We start from the raw sequence: 23,804 nt of genomic DNA on the forward strand, positions 1-23,804 counted from the left end.
TTATATTTACCACACTTTCCTTCGTGTCATAGTAAAAGTTCCATCGATGGGTATTTTTTGTAATAAATTAAAATTAATTTAATTATGATCTAGAGAAATTAACATAGACTGCTCAAAATAACTAAAGGTACTATATAAAAGTTACCCCAAGAGTCGGGTGCCAGTGGTTATGCCTGTAATCCTAGCTACTCAGGAGGCTGAGATCTAAGGATCACGGTTCAAAGCCAGCCCGGGCAGAAAAGTCCGTGAGATTCTTCTCTCCAATTAACCACTAGAAAACCAGAAGTGGTGCTGTGGCTCTAGTGGTAGAGCTCTCGCCTTGAGCTGAAGAGCTGAGGAACAGCGCCCAAGCCCAGAGTTCAAGCCCCATGACCAAAAAAAAAAAAAAGTGACCTCAATCAAAGGAAATACTATATAATAAATGATATGAGCTTCCTCTGGGGTCCTTCTCAACTCTTGCCAGACTTCTGCAAGCCTAGTGTTCCGGCAATAACCAGAAGCATTTCAGGCAAGGCACAAGCCAGTATGAAGTGCTCTACTCTTAGACACTGATCCTTGCCCATGCAAACCCGTCTGCCTAATTTCTAACATGGAGATATCAACTGACAGTACTTCAAGCACTCACAGATTTCATTTGAAGAAATGATTTTGAAGCAAACAACAGCAAGAAAATTGAGAAGTATTATAAAAACCACACCTTCTAGTTCAGGGTAATTGGCCCCATCCTTTAATGTTACAACTATTCCTAAATTGAGAGAGAATTAGAAAAAAAAGGGTAGAAGGAACCAAGTGTTGAAATTATCATAGAGAGACTTAGACAGAAACTAGACGTTGTTAAACAGGAGAGTAGATGTCATGAGATTTTGAGGATGATTATTAAACATTCATTGAAAGCACTTGGGACTAAAATTTTATAGCTTCAATCTATATAACAACTCCCCTCCCTAACCCAAAGACACTGTGTTTGCACATGGATGATCATAAATAAACTCATTAGCTTTCTAGGAAATGAAAAAGGAATGTGGTTAATGGCTTGCCCACAAATAAAGAGACAGCATATCTGAAATGGTAAAGGAAGACAATTCAAGTGTACATCAAATACAGACGGGCAACTATAGGTTACTCTACACCATTTGCTCTTCCATTCATTGAATGCTTTGTCTTTTTCATACCCATTCTCACTCCTCAAACCTCCAATCCTTTCTCCTTAACCTCATCTGATAAGTCTTCCTTGTTTGCATCTCCAAATAATAGAAACAAGCAGCATAGAATTTCTAGTTTTACACATGCACCATCTTAATTCTCTCTCCCCCTACATCTTTCCTTACCTTCCTAACAAAAAAAATCCCACCTCTTCTGAAGGCTTAAACTTCCATTTGAACCCTAGATTCTTTCTTTTCTAGGCTACTTAAAGCACTAGAAGATGGCCATTCCCACTTTATTTTATGCTTCATAATTGTTTTCTTTTCTGTGGTACCAATATCAATACCATTTACTAGCAACTACATCTATAGCATCTTAACATTTTTAAAAAATCCCTTTGACCCCTTGGTTTTCCTTTCTGGGTGCCACTTAATTGCCACATTAATCAAAGTTCTTTTTAAAATTTACTTGCAATCTCCAGTCTAAGTTCTTCTCCAATTAGTCTATAAACCTACTCAAATCAAGGTTACTTCCCAAGCATTTTACTGTGTCAAGATCACCAATAACTAACACATTACAAAAGCAATGCTCAGTCCCCCATCTTCATTTTACTGAGCCTATCCAAATATTGAATTCCATTAAATGTCCTCCTATTCTTCAAACATTTATCTCATTTTCAAGATATCAGTCTGTCTGGGTTCTTTCTCAAACACTGTTTGTCCTCTGGCTGGCTTCAGAAGTGCTTACCCTCATTTCTAAAACTGAATAACATGAAAGTCATGGCTCAGATATTCTCATCTATTCAGTTCCTAAGCAACTTCCTTCTATTGTGACTTCAAATGATTCCTAAATTTTTATCTCCAGTCTAGATCAGCTCCTTTGTGTTGTGTTTTTCATGCTTGTTACCAGATTCTGACCTATACAACTTCATTGATATCTTATTTGTCCTTCACTACTAGAATAAGCTCTGTGGTGACATGGGGTTTATATTCAAGTTTAGGATCTAGTCAATTTCTCCAGGAATATTTGGACTAAAGGTAAAAGAATAACCCAGCAATCCTGTTCCTGGACATTTAGCCAATGAACCACAAACTAGGCCACAGTAAAGCCACCAGCACAACCATGTTCATTGCAGCATTGTTTACCCTAGCTAAAATATGAAATCAACCTAGTTGCTCTCGGTGGACGAATGGATCAAGAAATTATGGGATGTATACACAACGTAATTCTACCCATTGATCAGAAAGAAAAATAAAAAGACTTGGAAAAAATTATATTTAGCAAAGTAAGCCAGAGTCAAAGAAACATAGGTTGCATTGTTCCTTCACTTATAGTAACTAGAATGTGTCTATAAATCTACAAGTAAGTACACTGAATGATATACACAGACACACACACACACACACACACACACACACACACACATATGCATACACTGAGACATGATAAATTATATACAGCTCTAGCCATTCACATATTGAGGCCAAAGGAGGATATTCATAGGAGTGGTTGGCAAAGGCTCAAAAGCAATGTTCAGATGATCCTATAAAATAATGTTCTATGAAATGAACTCCAAGAGGAAGCAAGGGACATTTTTAAGTTGCCATTGTTGCTGTTTTTGTTTTCTTTTCCTTTTGTTTTAATTTGTATTTGGGAGGGTAAGGGAGAAAAATATAAAAAGTGGAATAAGGATGAACAAATACAACAGTGGTACTCACTAGACACTATGTGGAAAATGAACTTCATATCTTGTAGGTGGAGACAGGAAAGAAAAACCAAGAGAGAGAGATGGAAGGGGAGACATGGTTCAAAAAGAATTGTACTCATTAATAATTACCTGATTCATGTAACTATGTCCCCTCTGTATATCAACTCAACTCTACAGTAACGATTATTAAAAAAAGGAAGAAAGCCCTAAGCGAAGACTCTTATTTCAATGTCCATCATAAAGAAGTATAAACAGCAGTCAAAATGAATCTCTTCACATGCATTTTATTATACTTGTGACCAAAGATTAAGGGGATGCAAATGAAAAATTGGGTCACTCTATCTCTTCCAATGAGCATAAACCTGTGATGTCCATCACACAAGACTGATACTGAACAGAGAGCAAATGTTTGGAGTTTTAGTTCCCAAACTAGTTATTAAGGTCAATGACAACAAAAAAATGAAACAAACAAAAAAACTCCCCTGGGAAATGGAATTTAAAGCAGTAGAGGAAAGAGACATTTTGTCTCTGTTATAGAATACATTATAGAATACATCTGGAAATCGAGTATATGTCTTATCATATGAAATACAAACACTCAGAGTTAAACTAAATCATCTCTGATTTAGATATTTTAGGTTTATATACACTCATTTTCCATAACAGTAGCAAATACATTCGCAAATACATTAGCAAAATATAAGGAAAATGTGGTTAAAAATTGTCCTCTACCAAGGACTTTTTTTTTCATACTTGTAGCAAGGAGATGCTTTCTCCACACACACAAACCCGAAATAGCCTCTTTTGCCTCCAAGTCTTGAACCTTTCCGGTGCTTGTATTCACAGCAGGAGCTTAACCTATTCACCTGAATCCCATTCAGGAAAAAGGTGAGGCTGAAGGGAAAGCCATGATGGCGTTTGGAAATAAATTGAAATGTATCTGAAATTTTAAAAAAGAAATACATTAGTGAACTTTCAACTAATATCTTCTAAATCACCTTTATTTTTCTTTTGCAGAAATATAGTATTATGCTCTAGATTACTTTTTTATTTGAGAACAATTTTTTTTTTGTCCAGTACCAGAATTTGATCATCAGGGCCTCATGCTTGCTAAACCTTGCCTTGCTTGGCTGGTGCTCTAACATTTGAGCTAGGCTTTTAGACAAGCTTTTTGCTGCCTGTTTTGGAAATGGAGTATCTCAGATTTTTCTGCTCAGGCTGGCATTGTGTCATGATCCTCTAGATCTCAGCCTCCTGATTATAGGTATGAGCCACTGGCATCCAACTTTGAGAATTTTAATCATAAAACAGTTATTACTTTTATTTTTAATAAATATTCCAATTCTTTAGAAAACTCTAATTTGTAATGACAATATCTAACATTACATTAACACTTAACTATGTCCAAGCTCTATGCCTGATTATCTTGGGTATGCTAATTATCAACAATCACCTAAGTTGGAAAAAGTTCTACTGCCAGTTTCTAGATGATCTAAATGTGTGTGTGAATGAGGTAGAGGAATTCTATCTCCTAAGCTATACTCAGCTCTACCTAGATTTGAGACCCCTTTCCCTAACTCACACCCAAAAATCATAGCAGTAAATAAAAAATCCTTGGCATTTAATAGTTTCAAGCAACCCAAGCCTCTATAATTTTCTTAAGCAATGTCTCACCCAAGAAATCTTCTAGAAAGACTCAGAATATTGCTTCTTATGCACATTTGCAGTGGCTCCTCTGCTTCTCCTAATAACACAGTTATCAAGTCTCACCTCTTCTCTATGCACATATTTCTTATAATTGCTCTTATTACACTCGATTAAAATATGGCTGCAGCAGAGGTTTTAAATTTTTAATGCACATAAGAATCATTTGGAAGACTCATTAGAAGTCAGATTGCTGAGCCTCATCCCTGAGTTTCCAATTCAGCAAGTCTAGGGTTGAGAAACCCTTCTAAAAAGTCTTCTAAGGAAGATTTTTACATTCTGACAAGGGTCCAAGGTGATGCTGCTGTGGCAGCTGCTGTGGCTGGTCCCACAGATGCCACCTTGAGAACCTTGAGAACGTACAGCGGGATGTTGCTGTGTTGATATTGGTTAAATACACAAGAGGCGACGCTTTTCTTCCTTTGTGCTCATGTTTCCAGGTCCCAGAACAATGGCAAAGCAACTCCCACAACAAAACTATTAGTGAACTACTGCTTAACCTATTTTCTTCACAATCATCTAGAGACACTGATTATACCACATTGTACCCCCTAAATGAATTTCTTCCTAAGGAATTAGACCTTTTACAAAGGTAATTATGTCATCTTAATCTTTTGTTATGAAATTAAACAAGCTAAAAAACGTCCGTGTGTGGTGAAGTGAAGATGGAAGATAAAAATCTAACTGTTTTAATGATAGAGTGACCAGAAACCACTTATTTGTGTTTTGTTGTGTTTGGGACATTGGAGATTGAACTCAGGGCTTTTCATGCTAAGCAAGCACTCTACAATTTAAACTTTACCACATCTTTTTTGTTTGCATTTATTTTTGATAGTCACACTAACTTTGCCTTGGCTGGCCTGAAACTCACAGTCTTCCTGCCTCCATTGTACAACTTTTACAGGAGTGTGCCACCTACCTAGCTTTGGAAATTAAGCTTGATTATTTTTATTACAGCGCCCTTAACCCCATATTTGTGTAATGTAATCCATTCTGTTGTAGCATGAACCTCATAACTCCCTAAGTCCCCAGTCCAGGAAGACAGAGCACTCAAAAAACATAGGAAGAATGGGTAGAGGAAACTTTTAGAATTGACTGCCCTTCCACTTGATTCCCAGGTAGCTGGAGAGCAAACCCAACTATAATTCCACTTTGTTCTTTCATTTGTTTTTAAGCTTATTAGATAAGAATTGCACTCTTTGCTTTTAGGTTCTTTTGCTTTTATATTTTACACTTTTATATTTTAAAACATAGCAATATCTTTCACTCTTGATCTGTTGCTGCTTAATGGAGTAGTAGAAAGGACATGGAACAGAAAGCAGAAAGTTTGGGCCCATATTTTAGTTATTCACTTATCGGTTGTATATTCAATAACTCTGGTGTACTTGGAGAATTTTAATTTTTAAAACAGGATGGTTGGGGCAGGGAATATCTCAATCTACTCATAAGCTACAATATCAGAAATCATTTTGTAGTCGTTGTACAATATAACTATTCATTATTTAAAATTGTGGCAGAATTGTTTAGGCATTCTAGATGAACAAACTAAGAAAATTGAATGTGGTTTCTTTTCTCAAGAAGCTATACGTCAGTAAGAAAGACAAAATTATTTCATACATCTGAAAACTTACTACTGGGCTAGGATGTTAGTTCATTAGTGGCACCATTGCTTAGCACTTGAGAGACCCGGATTCAATTCCCTATGCTGCTAGCAAACGAGCATATTCTGATAACAGACCAAAGACTTAAAACAAAGTAAACAACATTTCCTCATGAAAATTACTACACTTTAGATAAAAGCACCAAGAATCTGCAACATTCCTGCCTTGGGCTACTCTCATTGCCACACCTGCCAATTTCGTCACTAGAGTTCCAGTTGGACAAGGCAGGACAGATTTAACCAACAGCTTTCCTGACAGTGGTTGCTGACTCGATTTGGAGCAAAAAGAAAAACTCTTGGCCTCTAGCATTACCAGTAACAGGTAACAATCTTGAAGGCAAGCTCACAGGGAAGGTCAGAAGTTCACTGACACTATAGTTCTAATTAAGAAAAGCAACAGGCCAATGGAGTAAGCAGAAATGGAGCAGGATATGGCTGGTGACAATGACATCCAGTAAGCTTTCTGTGTTACCTCAGCTAACTGGAAGCTGAATGCATGGGACTGGCCCAACCTACTCATATATTCCAACCCACAGGAACTCAGACGTAGAAGAAACACAAGAGCACCTGGGGGAAGTTGGAGCAGACTTGAAAACTACCTACATTGATGAAAGGTATTTCAGATTTGAGAGGTTTTTGTTTGTTCTTGTTGTTTGGTTCTTAAACATATTTGCATAGGCTTTAAACTTCTGAGCACCTCAACTAAAACTTCTGAAATCAGAAATGGAGCTCCAAGTTAGCCACTCATGGATCATGCTTGGAATCATAGCTACTAAATAAGCTGAGACGCAGAAGACCATAGTTTGAAATCTGTTCAGGCTGTGAGACTGTCTGCAATTGCCTAGCAGAAAACTGAACTGGAGACATGGCACAATCTGGAACAAGTACCAATCTGGAACAAGAAAGCAGAATGAAAGCACAAGGCCTGAAGTTCAAGCCATAGTACACTGAAATACATAATTGGTGTTTATGATATTATACCTTTTATTTCATTACACTTGAATAAATCTAAAAAAATCAATATATAATAGATAAAGACAAAAGTCAGGGTACAATGGACTGGTAGCACTGAAGACAGACAGAGCAGTGGGCCTTTGGGTACAAGTAGTGTAGACATTAAGAAAACCACAACGCCTTAATCTGAGTCTAAAAAGTGGGTAAAATCTGAAGGAAAAGAAAGAGAGCGTCATGCCACCAGAACAGAAGCACTGCATGGGGGAGAGTCATGTGGAGTGCAGGAATGGATGCCAGGGGGATAAGGTGATGAAGATCCAAGAAAATGAGTACAGAAGGAAAACAAAAAGGCACTCATTCTTCACTTACCTATGAACCTATGAGGCCACGGGGGTTTTGCTTTGAAAGGGTGAATATTACAAATGAAAGACTGTGAAGAAACTGTTCCTCTTTGTACGTGTGTGTGTGTGTGTGTGTGTGTGTGTGTGTGTGTGTGTCGGCGTGTTTCTGTGTGCTCTGGTTCTGTGGCTTGAACTCAGGGTCTGGGCTAATCTCGAGGCTTTTTTGCTCAAGGCTAGTGCTCTACCATTTGAGTCACACCTCCATTTCCAGCTTTCTGGTGGTTAATTGGAGATTCCACACAGTCTTTAATGCCCTGGGCTAGCTTTGAACTGCAGTCCTCAGTTTGCTGTAGCTAGGATTACAGGTAGGGGGCATACCTGTGCCTGATGAAAATGTGCTCTTCACAGAAATATTCAATAGCTTCATAGGTGTATCTAAGCAATCTACTTTTGTTTTAGAATCTAAAATCTATCTAGCTATGCAAACATCATCAACTATTTGTAGCATTTCTGGTTTCAGAAGTTTTAGTTGTAGTACTCAGCAGTTTAAAGCCTATGCAAATATATTAAAATAATAGCTCAACATACCTCAAAAGGTATGTTGAGATAAAACCACAAACCTAATAAATTCTAGGATGAATTACACCTGAACAACTTGATGGGAAGTTTGGCTAAAAGCTGCTCAATATACCTCAAAAGGGTACATTTGCCAGTCTTCAAGTTGTTATTATTAATTATGCAAGGAAAAGATCATATCTTAATGACTTTACTATTCTAAGCCTACAATAAAGGCCTTTGTAATTTTTAACAATAATCTTCCAAAATCTTATTCACATGTCACTATGGCTCTGACTTGTAAAAAAGGACAGATTTGTTTGCATTCAGTTCATTTTCTAATATTGTTGAACCTCAAGACAAATTCTGAGACAACCAACTTTTCAATTTTGAACAATTACTTCCCTGGCAATCAAGGGCAAGCTAAGACAAAATTACTGCATGGACAAGGTTCAATTATTTAAATCCCCATCTGATCCTATTATTCAAACTGTCCAATGCCTTAGCACGGTCTCAAGAACTATATGCATACAAGTAACACTGACAGCAGTGCCCTCCTCTGCTCAGCTTTGGCTTATCACACAGCCTTTGTCTTCTACCAGAATCACATCCAACTTTGTTCTTATAATTTGTAGCTATCATATTTTCCACCAGTTGAATAGAAATTGTGGATGAATCTACATAGACAAATAGACACATAACTAGATGTACATATACATATATATACTGCATATACATACTACATATATATATATATAATACATACGCACATGTTGAATAAAGAGAGATCTAGGACTCAGGACAGTTTTCATTGTATTTCTAATTTTATATTATAGTGAATTTCAATAACTTCTCTAAATTAATAGCTAAAAGTTATACTTTCAAATCCTGTGCTTAACACCACCACTTTCATTCTGAAACATACAAGTATATATCTATGCCACTTTCTATGTTAAACTCCTTAAAATTTTAATATCCCTTATATGATAAAAATGTAGAACCCTCTGCTATTGGGCATAGACAACTGGGACTGCATAGAGCTTAGCCTGGCTCACACCCAGTCAATGGGCCAGCTCTACTCTACTCTGCCCAGAATTACATGATGACTTCAAGGAGTCATTACAAATCAAACTCCTCTCATTTTTCTCATCAACAGAATGGAAGTGCAAACCAAGGCTAGAACAAAAAGAGACAGAGTAAATTGTTTCTACCAAATACATGAACAGAGAGAATTAGTTTCTAGCATTAACTGAGCATCATATAATTTTACGTAACTTCAAACTAGCTATGTTTACTTCTTGTTTCTTTTGAGAAGTATAAAGCTTAAGAAGTATAAAGTTCAAACTCTTTAGTAATTTTTCATTAATAGCTACTGTTTGGGATTGATGAAATCAGAAAGGCCACAACTAAAATAATTCCTTGTTTGTCTTGAACTCTACCCTTAATTGCTAAGTTACTGTCAAGATGCTCTCATATGTAAATATTTCTTGGAGTGAATAAAGTAGAATTCTTTTCTAAACAGTTTCTTAAAGGAGCAACAAATATAACCCTGTAAATATACTTCCTTTCATCACTTCTCTGCTGAACTACATATTGCAGTACAATATGTGAAAACTGATACTGGACATAAAATTATCTTATGCTGATGAACACAAATTTATGATGAAATGAAGCAAAGATGTACTAAAAAGCCTTTTAGCCAAATTTTCCATCAAGTTATTTAGGTGTAATTCACCCTGGAGTTTATTGGGTTTGTGATTTTATCTCAACATACCTCTAAAGAACAAATTGCCAATCTGCTACTTTTCTCTTTAGAATAATGTATGATCTAATTCATGATGGCAAGCCAAATACTTAACTTGTAATTTGGGGGACAGTTTATTTGTGCAACATTTTAATGATCATATATCTCTATCCCAAAATTAATCTGTTACTGAGTTAAATCACTTCAAATTCCTTCTTCTACAATCTGCAAGAGTAATTGCTGCTTCAGCTTCAATCATGGAGCAGTAAATCTAGATTTACTTTTAGGCAGCTGGTTCATACATCCCTGGATATACATAATTTTATAGAGTGATTGAAATCATTTTGATATTTCATCAACAAACAGCTTATCCATAATACCAACCCTAAGCAATTTTAAAAGTTCACATTTTCTGTGTACCTTTTTCGAGTACTGTGCCTGTGTAGACACAAAGGTTTTCTCCACCACAGTGCTGTTGATAAATTTTTATTTCATCTTGGAAAGCTGTGTCACCATAAGAAAGGTGCACGCTTTTCCCCAAATAGATCATTGTAATAAGTGCATTGCTATGCAGTGATGCTTTATTAATCCTTCCTGGATCCTAGAGTACACAAAAAAGAGGTTTATTAACTAATTATCTTCTCATCAATGTTCTTATTCTTACATGATGTTACAATGTGAAGAACAGAAAAGGCTAGGTTTATGTATCGAGTAACAAAACTCTTATAAAATGTCAGTTTACACAGTATACAAAAAGTCAAAGTCCATTATACACAAAGTCAAAGCCCATTACAAACAAATCTTGCTAAACAACTATAGTGCATATATGTGTGCATATGTGTGTACAGACACACACTCATATATATAGGCTTTATATATTGTAAATGATAAAGATTTGGACAAAGTCATTTTTCCATTGAAGTGTATGCATATATATGTGTGTATTGTGTGCTATGTAGTGTTTTACATACAACAAAAATTATGATAGTTCTCAAACCCAAATTCAAACAAACAGATTAAATAAGTACTCATATTACCACCCTGATCTGATCCAAATCTACACTGCTAGCAATTTATCAAAAGTTTTTGTTATTGACTGCCTTATCTTTGCAAGTGACTCTGACAACACATCTTGCCATAGATTTATTCTCTCTGAGAGGAGTGAGCAACAGCCATGGATTCCTTCTGTAGTCATGCTGAGGATGAGAGATCAGTTGTCTTCTGCCTGGGATCATCCAGTTTCATCAGAAGCATGCACTTATTCATATTGTTAGTACTGGGTTTGAAATCAGAGCTTCATGCTTGTTAAGAAGGCACTACTTGGTCATTCCTCAGGTCCAATTTGCTCCTGTTATTTTGAGATACAGTCTATCTTTTTGCAGTTTGGCCTAGACTGAGATACTCCTATTAATGCTTCTCACCAAAGAAGGAATGACAGGCATGTACCATCATGTCCAACTTTTTTAAAAAATTGAATTTCTCAAATATTTTTGCTCAGACTGGCCTGGTATCACAGTCCTCTCAATCTTTGTCTCTGGCATAGCTAGAATGACAGACACCTGCCATTATGCCCAGATTGAACATGGAGTTTTGCACTTTTTTACCCATTGTTGACTGAAACTACAATCCTTCCAATCTCTGCCTCCTGAGTAGCCAAAATGACTATTTATTGCTTTTAGTATCAAAACAATATACCCAACAATTTTGTAACATCACATCCAAGTCTGTTTGATAGTCCATGGCATTGTTTGATTTAAATTAAACATATAAAAGGCAATGGATGCAAATGGAAGAGATGAAAAGAAATGTCTTAGATTTTGCCTCATTTTCTATTCTGAGGTATGTTCATTATAGTAAAGGAGCATAATGTTCAATTAATCTCTAAAAGGAGAGAGAGAAAGGAGAGGCAGGAAAAGGGAAAGAAAGAATAAGGATAGGTAAGTTAAGAGACTTTGAGTAGCCCTAGTAAGAAGGCACCAAGAATTGTGTAAATGCCAAGCTTTTAATCTACTTTACTTTTCTAAAAATGTCTTTTTAAAATTTAGGTAAAAAAAAACATCTTTCAGTGAACCAAGACATTAATTTGAGTTTGAGTTCATTGAAATTACAGATGAATCTCTTTTTAAAGGTAACTAAACTGCAACAAAAACTTTCTGAAGAAACTACTGAAATATTTCCATCCCCAAGCCCATCTTCCTGCACCTGAGAGGATTTTCTTAAATTCAATTCTATTTCTCTGAGGCAAAACCCAGAGAAAATAAATCTGATGAAATGAAATTCTGCAAACAACAGTCTAAAAGGAGTAAGTGGCGGGGCAAGTCCAAGATTTAAAATTATTCAAGCAAATTGTCTTGCCTATAGATACAGAGAGCTCCCAGACAGAGAGAATCAGCAGAAAATATTTCAGGGAATCAAGAGTCATGAAGGCAAATCAGCTGGATAGTGCCAGGCAGATGAGAAACATCTCCCTGAATCACAGTGGAAAGAAAAGCCACAATGGCAGGCTGCCTCCTGTATGCAGAATCCTAATCCCATGGCTCCTACTGCCTGGCAGCTATCCGTCTGCCCCCCACCTGTGTGTAGCCCAACTCACCATCAGCAAATACAGCTCCCAGCTCCTGCTACAACGTTAAATGAAGTTAGTGATTGAATGAAAATATCCCCTTTATGCTAAGCAACACTGTCTGAGGTGATATAGATAAAGAGAGAAGCCTCTTTAAGCTTCAGGAGATAGGTACCCTATAAATACCAAGTAAAAGTAGGATTAGAGTTGAGGACAGACTTGCTACTTATTTATTAAATGAGAATGGGGGTGAAGAGGTTCCAAAAATGACATAAACAGCAAACTTTCACCCATTCCATTACCTCAAATTCATATTTCTTCTGCTGAAGAATATTTATGATACTGACATTCCTTTTTTCCTTGGATCTAGTTACTTCATTCTCTTTTTAAGAAACATTGTCCAATTAATGCCATGAAGAAAACTTTTCTAGGTTCTAACAGGAAACCCAAGTGACAGTACATGACTGAATACTAGGAAATAAACCATTGTTTCGTTCAATTGACTAAATCACCTCTATAACAAATCACCTTCCATTGTTATGGTGACCCCAGACTATGAAACCTTAACAGTGTTTTAGGATTCTTTCTGCTTTTCTGAAGCAAGTATGGAAACCTTCCATGAAATCTTAGGCCCAATTCAAGACCAGGAGCAAGACCTCATGGTCCTGCACAACAAAAGCTTGTTTTTCTTACGTCCTTCACCAGTTGCTTATGACTTCCTTTCTACTTCTTGTCAAGTTCACAAGCAAATACAGGAGACAAATGCACAGTAAGCCCATTAATGGATTTGCAATACTAATCATTTGACCCAGGTACTAAGTTTCACTGGTATTTTTTTTATTCCCTGTCCAGGCCTGTGTGAGGAGTGTCTTTAAGAGAGTGCTTATGCCAGGTGCTGGTGGCTCACGCCTCTAATCCTAGCTTCTCAGGAGGCTGAGATCTGAGGATCATGGTTCAAAGCCAGCCTGGACAGGAAAGCCCATGAAACTCTTATCTCCAATAAAACACCAGAAAACCGGAAGTGGTACTGTAGCTGTAGCGAGCTACCCTTGAGCTGAAGAGCTGAAGAGTTGAGGCACAGAGCTTAGGACCCGAGTTCAAGCCCCATGACTGACAAAAAAAAAAGGAGAGAGAGAGAGAGAGAGAGTGCTTAAATGCCAAAGTGCCTGTTCCTGAGTGGAAACTCCTCTTCATCTGCTTAACTAGACTCTGATAAATGTGGAACACCACTCTAATAGATCTTAGAATTTATCATCTAAACTGGGATACACAGTTATTATTATTCTGGAAGAGAGAAAAAAGGGTATCAATCTGAACTATTCTACAAACAAATACTTATAGTCTCTCCACTTCAGTCTGATGACCCCAAAAAGGCATCTATATCTGAAAGGCATCAGTGAGCTCCATAAAATTTACCTAAAGCAAAAAGATGAATTTAAGTTTTCAATTGGACAAGAAAATAATGCCTTTATGAACAGAGCCCTGACAAAAATGCTGGATAAAATGTAAGCAAAATCAAATGTTTGTCCTTGATTTTTTTTTTTTTGTAACTCAGGCATAGATACAAGAGATAAAAGAAGTTCATAAGCTTGGCACTGGCGGTTCACTCCTGTAATCCTGGCTACTCAAGAGGCTGAGATCTGAGGATTGTGGCTCGAAACCAGCTTGGGCAGGAAAGTCTGTGGATTTTCAGTTAATTCTCCAAAAGATGGAAGTAGAGCTGTAGCTCAAGTGGTAGAGAGCTGCCTTTCAGCAGCTCAGGGATAGAATCTAGGCCTTGAGTTCCTGAATTCAATCAGCACAAAAGAAAAATTCCTGAGGATTTGTGGTAAGCATAATGCATAAAGGTCATGACAGCAGTAGTAATAGATACATACTAGAGAGCAGGGGCTTCTGAGGGGTCTGGAAAGGGTAATTATAGACACATACCCTTCTTATCACTCAGGCAAGAAAAGGAACACTTGCTTCCTTAACATAGAGCTGGTGTGTGTCGAAGAAACTCTTGAATGCTTATAATTAGCATCTTCAAAGTTTTGAGAAAACAATGTCTGATAATTTTCATATAATTCAGATTTGAGAATTACAGGCATAGTCCCTTGATGTGTCTTGTGCAACGTTGTGCACCTAGTTTGTTGTTAATTAGCTCTGTGACTTGAACAAGTTATTTAACCTCATTTTTTTTCACTTGCCTCATCTCTAACATGGAGAAAGCATTATGTCCCTTTCTGAGGTTTGCCATGTGTATAAGATGAAAGACATATATTAAACACTGAGCATAACTATCATCTTATACTAAAGGCCCAATAAGTAAGAGAAGCAATCAATCTCATCATTTAAAATGTGAATGTCTGTATTTCACTAAAACAAAAGCATAAGAAAAAAGTACATAATTTAGAAGTGGGTGAACCATCAGTGGAATGTAAAAAGTAAAAAAAAAAAGTTATGGTGAGGCAATGGTTGAGTGATGAGTTGAAATGAATAATTCAGACTGGCTTGGATAGAAGAGAAGCTGGAGAGAAGGGAGGAAGGAGGCTAGACTCTAGAAGACCTAAAATGCTGTATATTTAGCATGGCCCTTCATTCTGCCATTTTGGTGTCTGGGGCCTTCCTGTCCTTGGGAGAATACATGCAAACACTTCCTGGAGATAGAAAAGGACCTTCCTGAGAACACTTTTCATCTGTAAAATAACCAGCCCAGATTCCACATCTGCTCCTCTATCAAGTAGCAAACTCTAAGTCAATATTCCAGTGCTAACCACTCCAGGTTTAGTAACACACTAATCAGAAGAATCCTCACACTCTGGAGCTCAGTGAAGGTGTTCATCCATCTCAAACCAGTTCACCCTACCTCCCCCATTCTTTTTTCAGTGAAAGCACAATAAAATCACTTGTCTACCTTTTTCTCCTCACTCCTCTTCCTCCTTACCTACTCTGGCGCTTCCCTGTGTGTCCTTGTGATTCACTTTATCTGACAACTTAGCTCACACATGATTCCCAGAGAGGGAGTCAAATCTTCTGGATGAAAATACTTTCTGACAAATGCACTCCACTTGGGACTTAAGAGTCAAACTGTCCTTTCAGAGGAAGGTGTTGATGTATACCTGTAGGCTAAACTACCGAAGACTCAGAAAGGCAAGAGAAACACACAAGTTTGAGGGTAACCTGAGCAACACAGTGCAACTGTCTCAAAACAAAACACTAAACAAATAACAATAACCAAAACTTATATTTTCAAGAGGGGCTGGGTTGGGAGGGATAGGGGATAAGAATGAAAGAAACGACATTGATCAAGATGCACTGAACTGGGGCTGGGAAGGTGGCTCAGTGGTAGAGCGCTTGCCCTGCATGCCTGAGGCCCTGGGTTCGATTCCTCAGCACCACATAAGCAAAAAGAAAAAAGCCAGAAGTGGTGCTGTGGCTCAAGTGGTAGAGCGCTAGCCTTGAGCTGAAGAGCTGAGGGACAGTGCCCAGGCCCAGAGTTCAGGCCCCACGACTGGACCCAAAAAAAAAAAAAAAGATGCACTGAACTTATAAATGGATTGTTGAATGATGACTCCTATGTACTACTACTTAAAGATTATAGAAAATAAAATTTAAAAAACCATTTTGAATGGCAATATTATCTTGACCTACAAGTCTTACCATGTACACTTTTAAGGCTTTTTTTTTAAACAGCTAGGTAGAAGAATATACCTGATTTCATTAGAAAAGGGTAGCTAGAGATACATCTATAAAGTTTAACAACAGTAGCTAGAATCTACTAAACTGAGATGAAATTTGATTACTCTTTTCTTCTCCCTGACTTTTCCCCTTTGCTCTTCTATATTCCCTGGTTCTATATAAATACTGACTGATCAAAGTCCATTTCAAATGCTGCCTACTCTATGAAGCATTCTCAAGTCCTATCCAGAGTTCATATTTCCTTCTTCAGTATTCCCATTGTGGCTTAATTATACTACAATGTATCCTGGTTAATGTCTCCCTCCCTGGCTAAACATTGCAACTTTTCTGACAAGGATTTAGTCTTACTCATCATGGTACCCTCATGATACTAGCATAATGGTGTTCTCCTTAACCAAGAAGAGTTACTAATTGATAGATTTAGAGACAGGACACAAGTATTCATGATTGTGGTAGGCTTATTAAGATGTAATAGCATTTATCAAATATATGAACTATTTTAGAGGTGGCATCTGAGGCTGCTGCTAAAACAGCAGCCATTTGCCCCAGTTGGCTGCCAAGTATTTTTAAAGTGTAAATACTCCTGGAATCTCAAAGACATAGTGCAGCCATGTATAGTGACTCTTTAGAATTTTTCATATCAATTACCTGCTGAAATTATTATATTTCTTTTATACATACTAAAGCAAAATAAAGTAGTAAGATTATTTCACATATTATTTACCATAGCCAAGATATGGAATCAGCCCAGATGCCCCTCAATAGATGAATGGTAGAAAATGTAGTAGATATAAACAATGGAATTCTACTCATCCATCAGAAAGAATAATATTGTACCATTCATAAAGAAATGGAAAGACAGAAAAAAATTATATTAAGTGCAGTAAGCCAGACCCAGAAGAACATAGGTTGCATGGTTTCCTTCATTTGTGGAAGCTAGGATGTGCCTACAAATCTATAAATAAACACACTGGGTAGTAAGCAAAGGGTGACAAATAAATTGACGTGTAATAGACTCTTCAGAAGGGGCAAGAAGATGCATTGGAGAGAGACTCCAGTCCAAGGCCAGGAATTACAGTTACAAAAGCATGATCATAGTAGAAGTAATTAAACTTTGTTGTTGTAAACTAGGGGTTTTCATTACATTAAAGTACAATAAGTTATTCAATTAATTTTGCAATAAAAATAAAGGAGAAAGTTCATGTATATAGTTACAGTCTATGGTAAAAGGATTCGTTGACTGCATGTCAGGACTGGTATGTTGCCAATGAATTTTGGAAGAAGGCTGGAAATCCTAATTAGAAAGGAATGGCAGATTACTGGCTACTACAAACCATGGAAGAGTCAATGATCAAGGATATGGACAAAGGTTGATTCTCAGGGATGAGATAGATTCTCTGGCTCTGACAGAGACAGCCACAAAGGGAACTTAACTGGTGAAAACCCTGTTGAAGCAGAAGAATAAGGACCTTGTCTTTCTGAGGAAGTTAGAGGTGTGGATATTTGCTAATAATAAAATGTGGACAATAAGGGGAAGAGAGAACTTGAAAGAGCAAGGCTGCTGTTGAAGTGCCATTATGGGCGTTTGTGTGCATGCTGGTTATCTCTGATGCTCAATCAGGAAAACACAGACATAGTTATCTGTTAAGTATCACACATGCAATTAATACTGGTGGTATAGCTATTTTGCCTTCCTAATAGCTCAAATCTGAATAAAATTCAACTAGCCTTACAAGTATGTTTTTTATCAGTATTTTTCAGGAAATGAGTACCATGAACTACAATACATAGAAAAATATCACTGACTTTTTTCTAGTTAATAAACATTAAGTTGGCTTAAATCATCAAAAATAAAAATTGGCAGGATGTATTACATATTCCAGGTAGACTTAAGCATTTGAATTTTCACAAATTAAATGCACTAAGTAAGCAAATGATTTGGAAATGAGAGTCGTTCCAACTAAATTTGACCACAATTTTTAATCAGTATATTATCAAGTATGTAAAATTAGTTTACTCAAACTGAACTACTCAAACTATTTAGTTTCACTTAAGATGGCATTATACTACTAAAAACTAAGTTTGTATGCAATCCCTACAAATTCTTCTAGTAGGAATGTAGAATTCTAGTAATGTATATAATCTGTATTAAATGAATAACAGAAAAATTGATATCATAATCACCCTGGTAAAGAGAGGTTCTAAGCCAGTTGGAGCAGTGGTTGGACGAAATCTCCTCCTTCTCCATGTTTCAGATCTGTTTTCCCTTGTGATCTTGCCATTTAGGGGAGGAGATGGAGGAGGAATAGATCTCAGGTAATTTTCAATGTAGGGAAGCTGATATGGAAAAATTCTCTGTGAAAAGTCCATGGAGTTCCTGAACTTCAGCATTGACTTCTTGCCCTGTAATCACATTTCATGATGTAAGAACCAAGTAAACAAACAAACAAGAAAGGTTAGGGAGGGAGAAAAAACAAACAGTACAATAAAAAACCTCTTGTTTCCATTTCTTAGAGTTCATTTTGATAGTGTCATTTAATAAGGTCATATGTGCATAGTTATTGAGCCCTTGTGATCCTTTCCTAAGAATATCTTCCTTTGGTCTCACTGTGTGAATGTTTAGTGTGATGTTTAACCAATCATGTGCAAGAGTAATTATTTGTCCTTTACTATCCATTAGGCTTTGGTTTATTCCCTTTTGTTACTGGTTTTGATTTCTGTATCCTTTGTCTTGTATATAAGTCTTATCTATGGAGGGGGACAAAGGGTGAACCAATTCAGAAGTGATATCTAGTATCCACTATATACTATTTTGGAAATGAACTATACAACTTTGGGGGAGGGTAAATGGGAGGGGAAAATGTGGGAGAAAATGAAGGAGCTGGTGACATTGTTCAAAAGGAAATGTACTCCTTACCTGGCTTATGTAACTATAAACCTCTGTACATCACCTGTATAATATTTTTTAAAAGGAACCAATGATACAGAAGCAGTAACCAATGCACTCTAAAACAAAAGACACTTTATATGATTAAAAATTGCATTCACACATAATTGATCCAAAATATATATCCAAAATACTCCAGTCAGCTGAAATGTAGCATAATATCTATAGCAAATTAAATATTTGAAAATTTCTCACCTTATGTTAGTGTAGTTTTAACCCTAAATACAGTAATGGTACCTTTAATGGTTTGGGAATTTTTCCTCAATCCATTAAACTTCTGAGAACCTAGTGCAATTAAACAAAACCAAGGAGTCAATAGTTTTTTACCTTGAAGTTGGGTTGGATAGTACCCTTACCAATAGAAGAGTAGCATTTTTCTACATTCTGATTTCACATATCTAGATATTATAATTATATGGGGTTGTTAAGGCTATGAACAAAATGGCAACTAAAATATTTATTAAAAATATTAAGAATTAAATGTGGGCATACATAGTGTATGTATTATATGTATATATTTACACATATATAATATTCATAATTATATATAATTTATTTTAAACAAAAGTGTAACATCTTAAAAGCCTAGCAATAGGAAGATATTTGATATTTGTATAATTCATTCTTATCAGGGTATTGGAAGAAAGATGTGTATCTATTTATATAATGTAAGAGAATCCATGTAGTATGATATTACATTTTCTTTTTAAAAATGCATATGTACATTTTGGCTAAAAACCAATGAACACTGGGAGAAATTAAAAAGGGAAGTTCCTTTAAGGATATATTGTAGTTACATTACCTTAACCACTACAATACCCCAAATGTATAATCAATAATTATATTTTCAGGTATATTTAAATCTGCAAATTTTCAGTAACTATTGTATATCCAAGGTACTCTCCAAAACTTTAATGAGCCTTTAAGGATTTATACCAATGTATTTGTTTCTATATTTATGTAACAAATTATTATTGAATTTTTTTGGTCGATCATGGGGCCTGAACTCTGGGCCTGGGTGCTGTCCCTCAGCATTTCAGCTCAAGGCTAGTTCCACAGTGCCAGTTCTGGCTTTTTCTGCTTATGTGGTGCTGAGGAATGGAACCCAGGGCCTCATGCATGCAAGGCAAGCGCTCTACCACTGAGCTACCTTCTCAGCCCCTGAATTTACCCTGAATTTATTTTTTTAACTTCCAAATAATGTTTAATCTCTAATTACAGATTAATAATGAAGAAAACTATTCTTTTCTTATTGTGAAAATACTGTACAGAGAGATTACAATTACATGGGCAATATAATGAGTACATTTCTTATCAAGCATTGTAGCCTCCTCCTTTGTTTCCCCTTCCTATCCCTTCCCATCCTCCCCCCGCCCCCCACCCGAACCAACCTTCCCCCCCCTGTATCCCTCCCCCCCGCACCCCCCCCCGATTCCCCTCGCACCCCCCCCCGCACCAAAGTTGTAAAGTTCGTTTTCGACATAACGACTTGTACATCTCATTGTTGCAATGGGTCCACCTGTATCCTTATTTAAACGATTTGTTTTTCCCCTTCCCCTCCACAAATTATACCGACATCAAATACAGTGAAAGAAAGTTATATTAAGTGAAGAAAACTATTCTAAGCAAAGGATATTATTCTCCAAACATTTTCATTACTAAATAAAAATAGGTCAAATAAAGGAATATGTAGTCCCAATTTTGATTGAAAGTAATAGTTTTGTGAAAAAGGAATGTAAAACAGATTTTATAGGTAGATGTATACCAGTGAAAATGGAAGATGAATGAAGGAAGTGAAGGGAGGATATATTTGAAATATATACATGTATGAAAATAGAACAATGAAACCTTTGATTTTGTTTTAAGGAGGAGATGAAGAAGAGTGATAAGAGGGAGAATTTGGTCAGTGTACATTGTATGTATAAATGGAAGCACCACTGTACAACTAATACGTATTAAGAAATATGTACAAAATGAATTTTAAATAGAGATTCATGAAATCATTTATTTTGTTAGAATGGCTGGTCTTATATTTTGTATTATATTTTAAATTCTTTTTCCTTACATTTTTTTTTCTTTTTTTCTGGAATGGGCTACATGGCAATTGTAGAATCAAATAAAAATAAGTGAACATAACAAGAACAATAAAATCAATGAGACCTGACATTTGGGAGATTGGAGAGTTTGTAACTGACTAGATATTAGACCACTGCTTTATCTGGAAATAGTTTGAATTTTTTTTAATTAATATGTTCTTTAACTTATCAAATTACCTTGGGTCAACTTTCCATAGCCTTACAGATAATCCTGTAGGTTTAAAATCTACTTTAATGTATTATAACATTTTACAACAATATTTTTATTTAACTTTCTTGCAGTTGATCACGATTATAAATATGATGGTACAACATATTCTTGAATATATTTCTTTAAATGATTATATTGTGTTAAAAGACTTACATGTTAAATGCTTGAGTATATTTATTTAAAATGGTGATAATATTTTCAGAATTGGCTTTACAATTTTGAACCAATTTCTACTTCTACCAACTCTGTATAAAAAATAGTCATTCTGCGGAAATTCATTTTTTAGCAAAGTGCTTATTTTTACTTAGTTGTATCTCAAAAGAATTTGTTTTTGGCCAAATCCACTTTTGGCCTAAGTAAATGCCTCCACTTATCCTACTACACCAGTTAAATATATTGCAACTGTTCTACCTTGAAATATTTACCACATGCATAGCCTTTATTTTTTAAAAAAAGCAATAATAATTTGTTAGGTGGTCACTATATACATACTTATACATTCAGACTATAATTCTTCATTAGAAATGTATTATCAGATTTTTATCTTCTTAAATTAAGCTTATAATTATCATTAAGTAGTTGTACAATGTAACGTCAATTCAACATATCAGTTTATGAATACAATGTGTCTTGACCAATTTCACTCCTTCCATTTTTCTTCCCCATAAGATTTTATCTTAATTTTGTCATGAATGCTACTGAAAAGTAAAAACAACTTTGCCACAGTATATTTTGCGTAAACTCATATTATAAACTCCAATAAATTAGTTGCTTTCCTTTATAATTGATAAAGCACCAATTCTTCTATCAGTATCTAGCCCATAGTACATGCCAATTAATACTTACTAAAAAGTGAATATTAGTGAGTTGAAATTAACACACAATTGATTTCAATCCTGTCAACATGTAAACTACCATGAAGTTCCCATCCTTATAAACCCTCTCCCCCAAACCAGGAAATGCTAGTTTTAACTGGTAAGTCTTTCCAGTAGCTTAGAGTAAATTTGGAAAAGCACCTAAAAGGAAAAATAAAATCACTCCCAGTCAGAAGAATTTAAATATTATCTGATTGCTATTGTTATTTAACTAGAAAATATAATAAAATACACTTCATAATTATAGATCCTAGAAATGAGTATAATCACCTGGGCAAACATGGAAAGTACTCATCGGAGTACAAACTAGGAGACAGAAAATCCTCCCCATTGAAGTTTGAATATACTCAGTCCTAATGGCAAAGTTATCCCTGGAGAACACAGAGGGTTTTATCCAAAGACCTGTGAGTTTTCTGGTACTGTTGGTAAGCCCATTCCTGATATGAGTTGGTTCACTGGGCCATCTTAGTCTGATCTGACTAATATTCCATCTGAGTGTATCTCCCCTCCCTCCATTCTGATCCCAAATGCACTAAGCAACCTCCTCATTGTGACCTGGCTCCCCATGTCACTTTACCTACCAGGCTTTCCATGCAGTTTTATAAGTTCTATAAGCTTTGACTAATTGATAGCTCTTCGTGAATTAATAACTCCTGATTAGCGTAAGTTCTTGATTTGGTTTGAGAAGATAACCTTTGCTATAAGTCATTTTAGTTAACCTAAGATAATTTCCCAAGACCCAAGCAATCCTGGACAGTGACTGAAATGGGAGATCAGGGAGCCTTCAGTTGGAGAGTAGGTCTTAGGAAGCACCAAACTAATTGACTTATGTTCCAACACATTACTACATAGCTCTAGGAGTCTTCTCAATACAAAGAGCCATCACTTTGGATTGATGTTGTCTCGTTTGGGGGAAGCTACTATTTAATTAAAATAAGTTTTGTAAAATTGTTCACAAACAAAAAAATATAAGTGGGTTAGAGTATTAAGTGAGTTAGATTATAATTTTAGACTTGTATTTATACTTAAACTGTTAAATAATTCATATGAATTAGTGCCTTAGTGTCAAGGTTATTAAGTATGTAAAAATGCCTTAATTCCATACATGCTATTCCCTACTGTGGAACAGAATATCATTCACCCTATTCAACCCAATAGCAATTATAGTTTTGACATAGGTTCTTTCTTAAGCTGGCAAATGTGTCTTGTTCATATTATAAACTCAAACAATACCTTCCCTAGTTAATGAATGTCCTAATTATTCCTCCCTGATTAATTCGCATTTCATAGTTATCATACCTTATTCCTGTCCTCTATTTAAATGAGTGAAAACTACCTGAGACATAACCTTGAAAATGAAGCAGAGTCAAGCTCCTGGATGTGATTAACTCAGCATTTTTTAAAGATGGACATTCTTTTCCTTCAATAATTCAACCTTGTAAGAGTCAAACTTGAAGCAATTTCATACACTGATGGGAAAGTAAGTCGGCATGCAAATGTAAACCTATTCTTAGAAAGTTCCATTTTCTAGATCTCATGCATTTAAAATCTGGAAGGAGTCAACAGTGGGTCATTTATGATAAAAGTCATGTCTGGCTGTGAAAAATCTTTCCTCTTTGTTT

General features: G+C 36.0%; 1 protein-coding gene across 1 annotated transcript in view; it reads right to left on the reverse strand.

Moving 5' to 3' along the window:
* The window catches only part of Erich3 (glutamate-rich 3), a 92,037-nt gene that overhangs the window by 32,860 nt on the left and 35,373 nt on the right, over positions 1 to 23,804 (reverse strand). Inside the window, 3 exon segments of the mRNA XM_013016805.1 lie at positions 3,605 to 3,791; positions 10,230 to 10,410; positions 18,238 to 18,456. Of these exon segments, the coding sequence (XP_012872259.1) occupies positions 3,605 to 3,791; positions 10,230 to 10,410; positions 18,238 to 18,456 (587 nt within the window).

This window comes from Dipodomys ordii, unplaced genomic scaffold (assembly GCF_000151885.1).
Source record: "Dipodomys ordii isolate 6190 unplaced genomic scaffold, Dord_2.0 Scaffold33, whole genome shotgun sequence".
In the NCBI taxonomy this organism is placed as follows: domain Eukaryota; kingdom Metazoa; phylum Chordata; class Mammalia; order Rodentia; family Heteromyidae; genus Dipodomys; species Dipodomys ordii.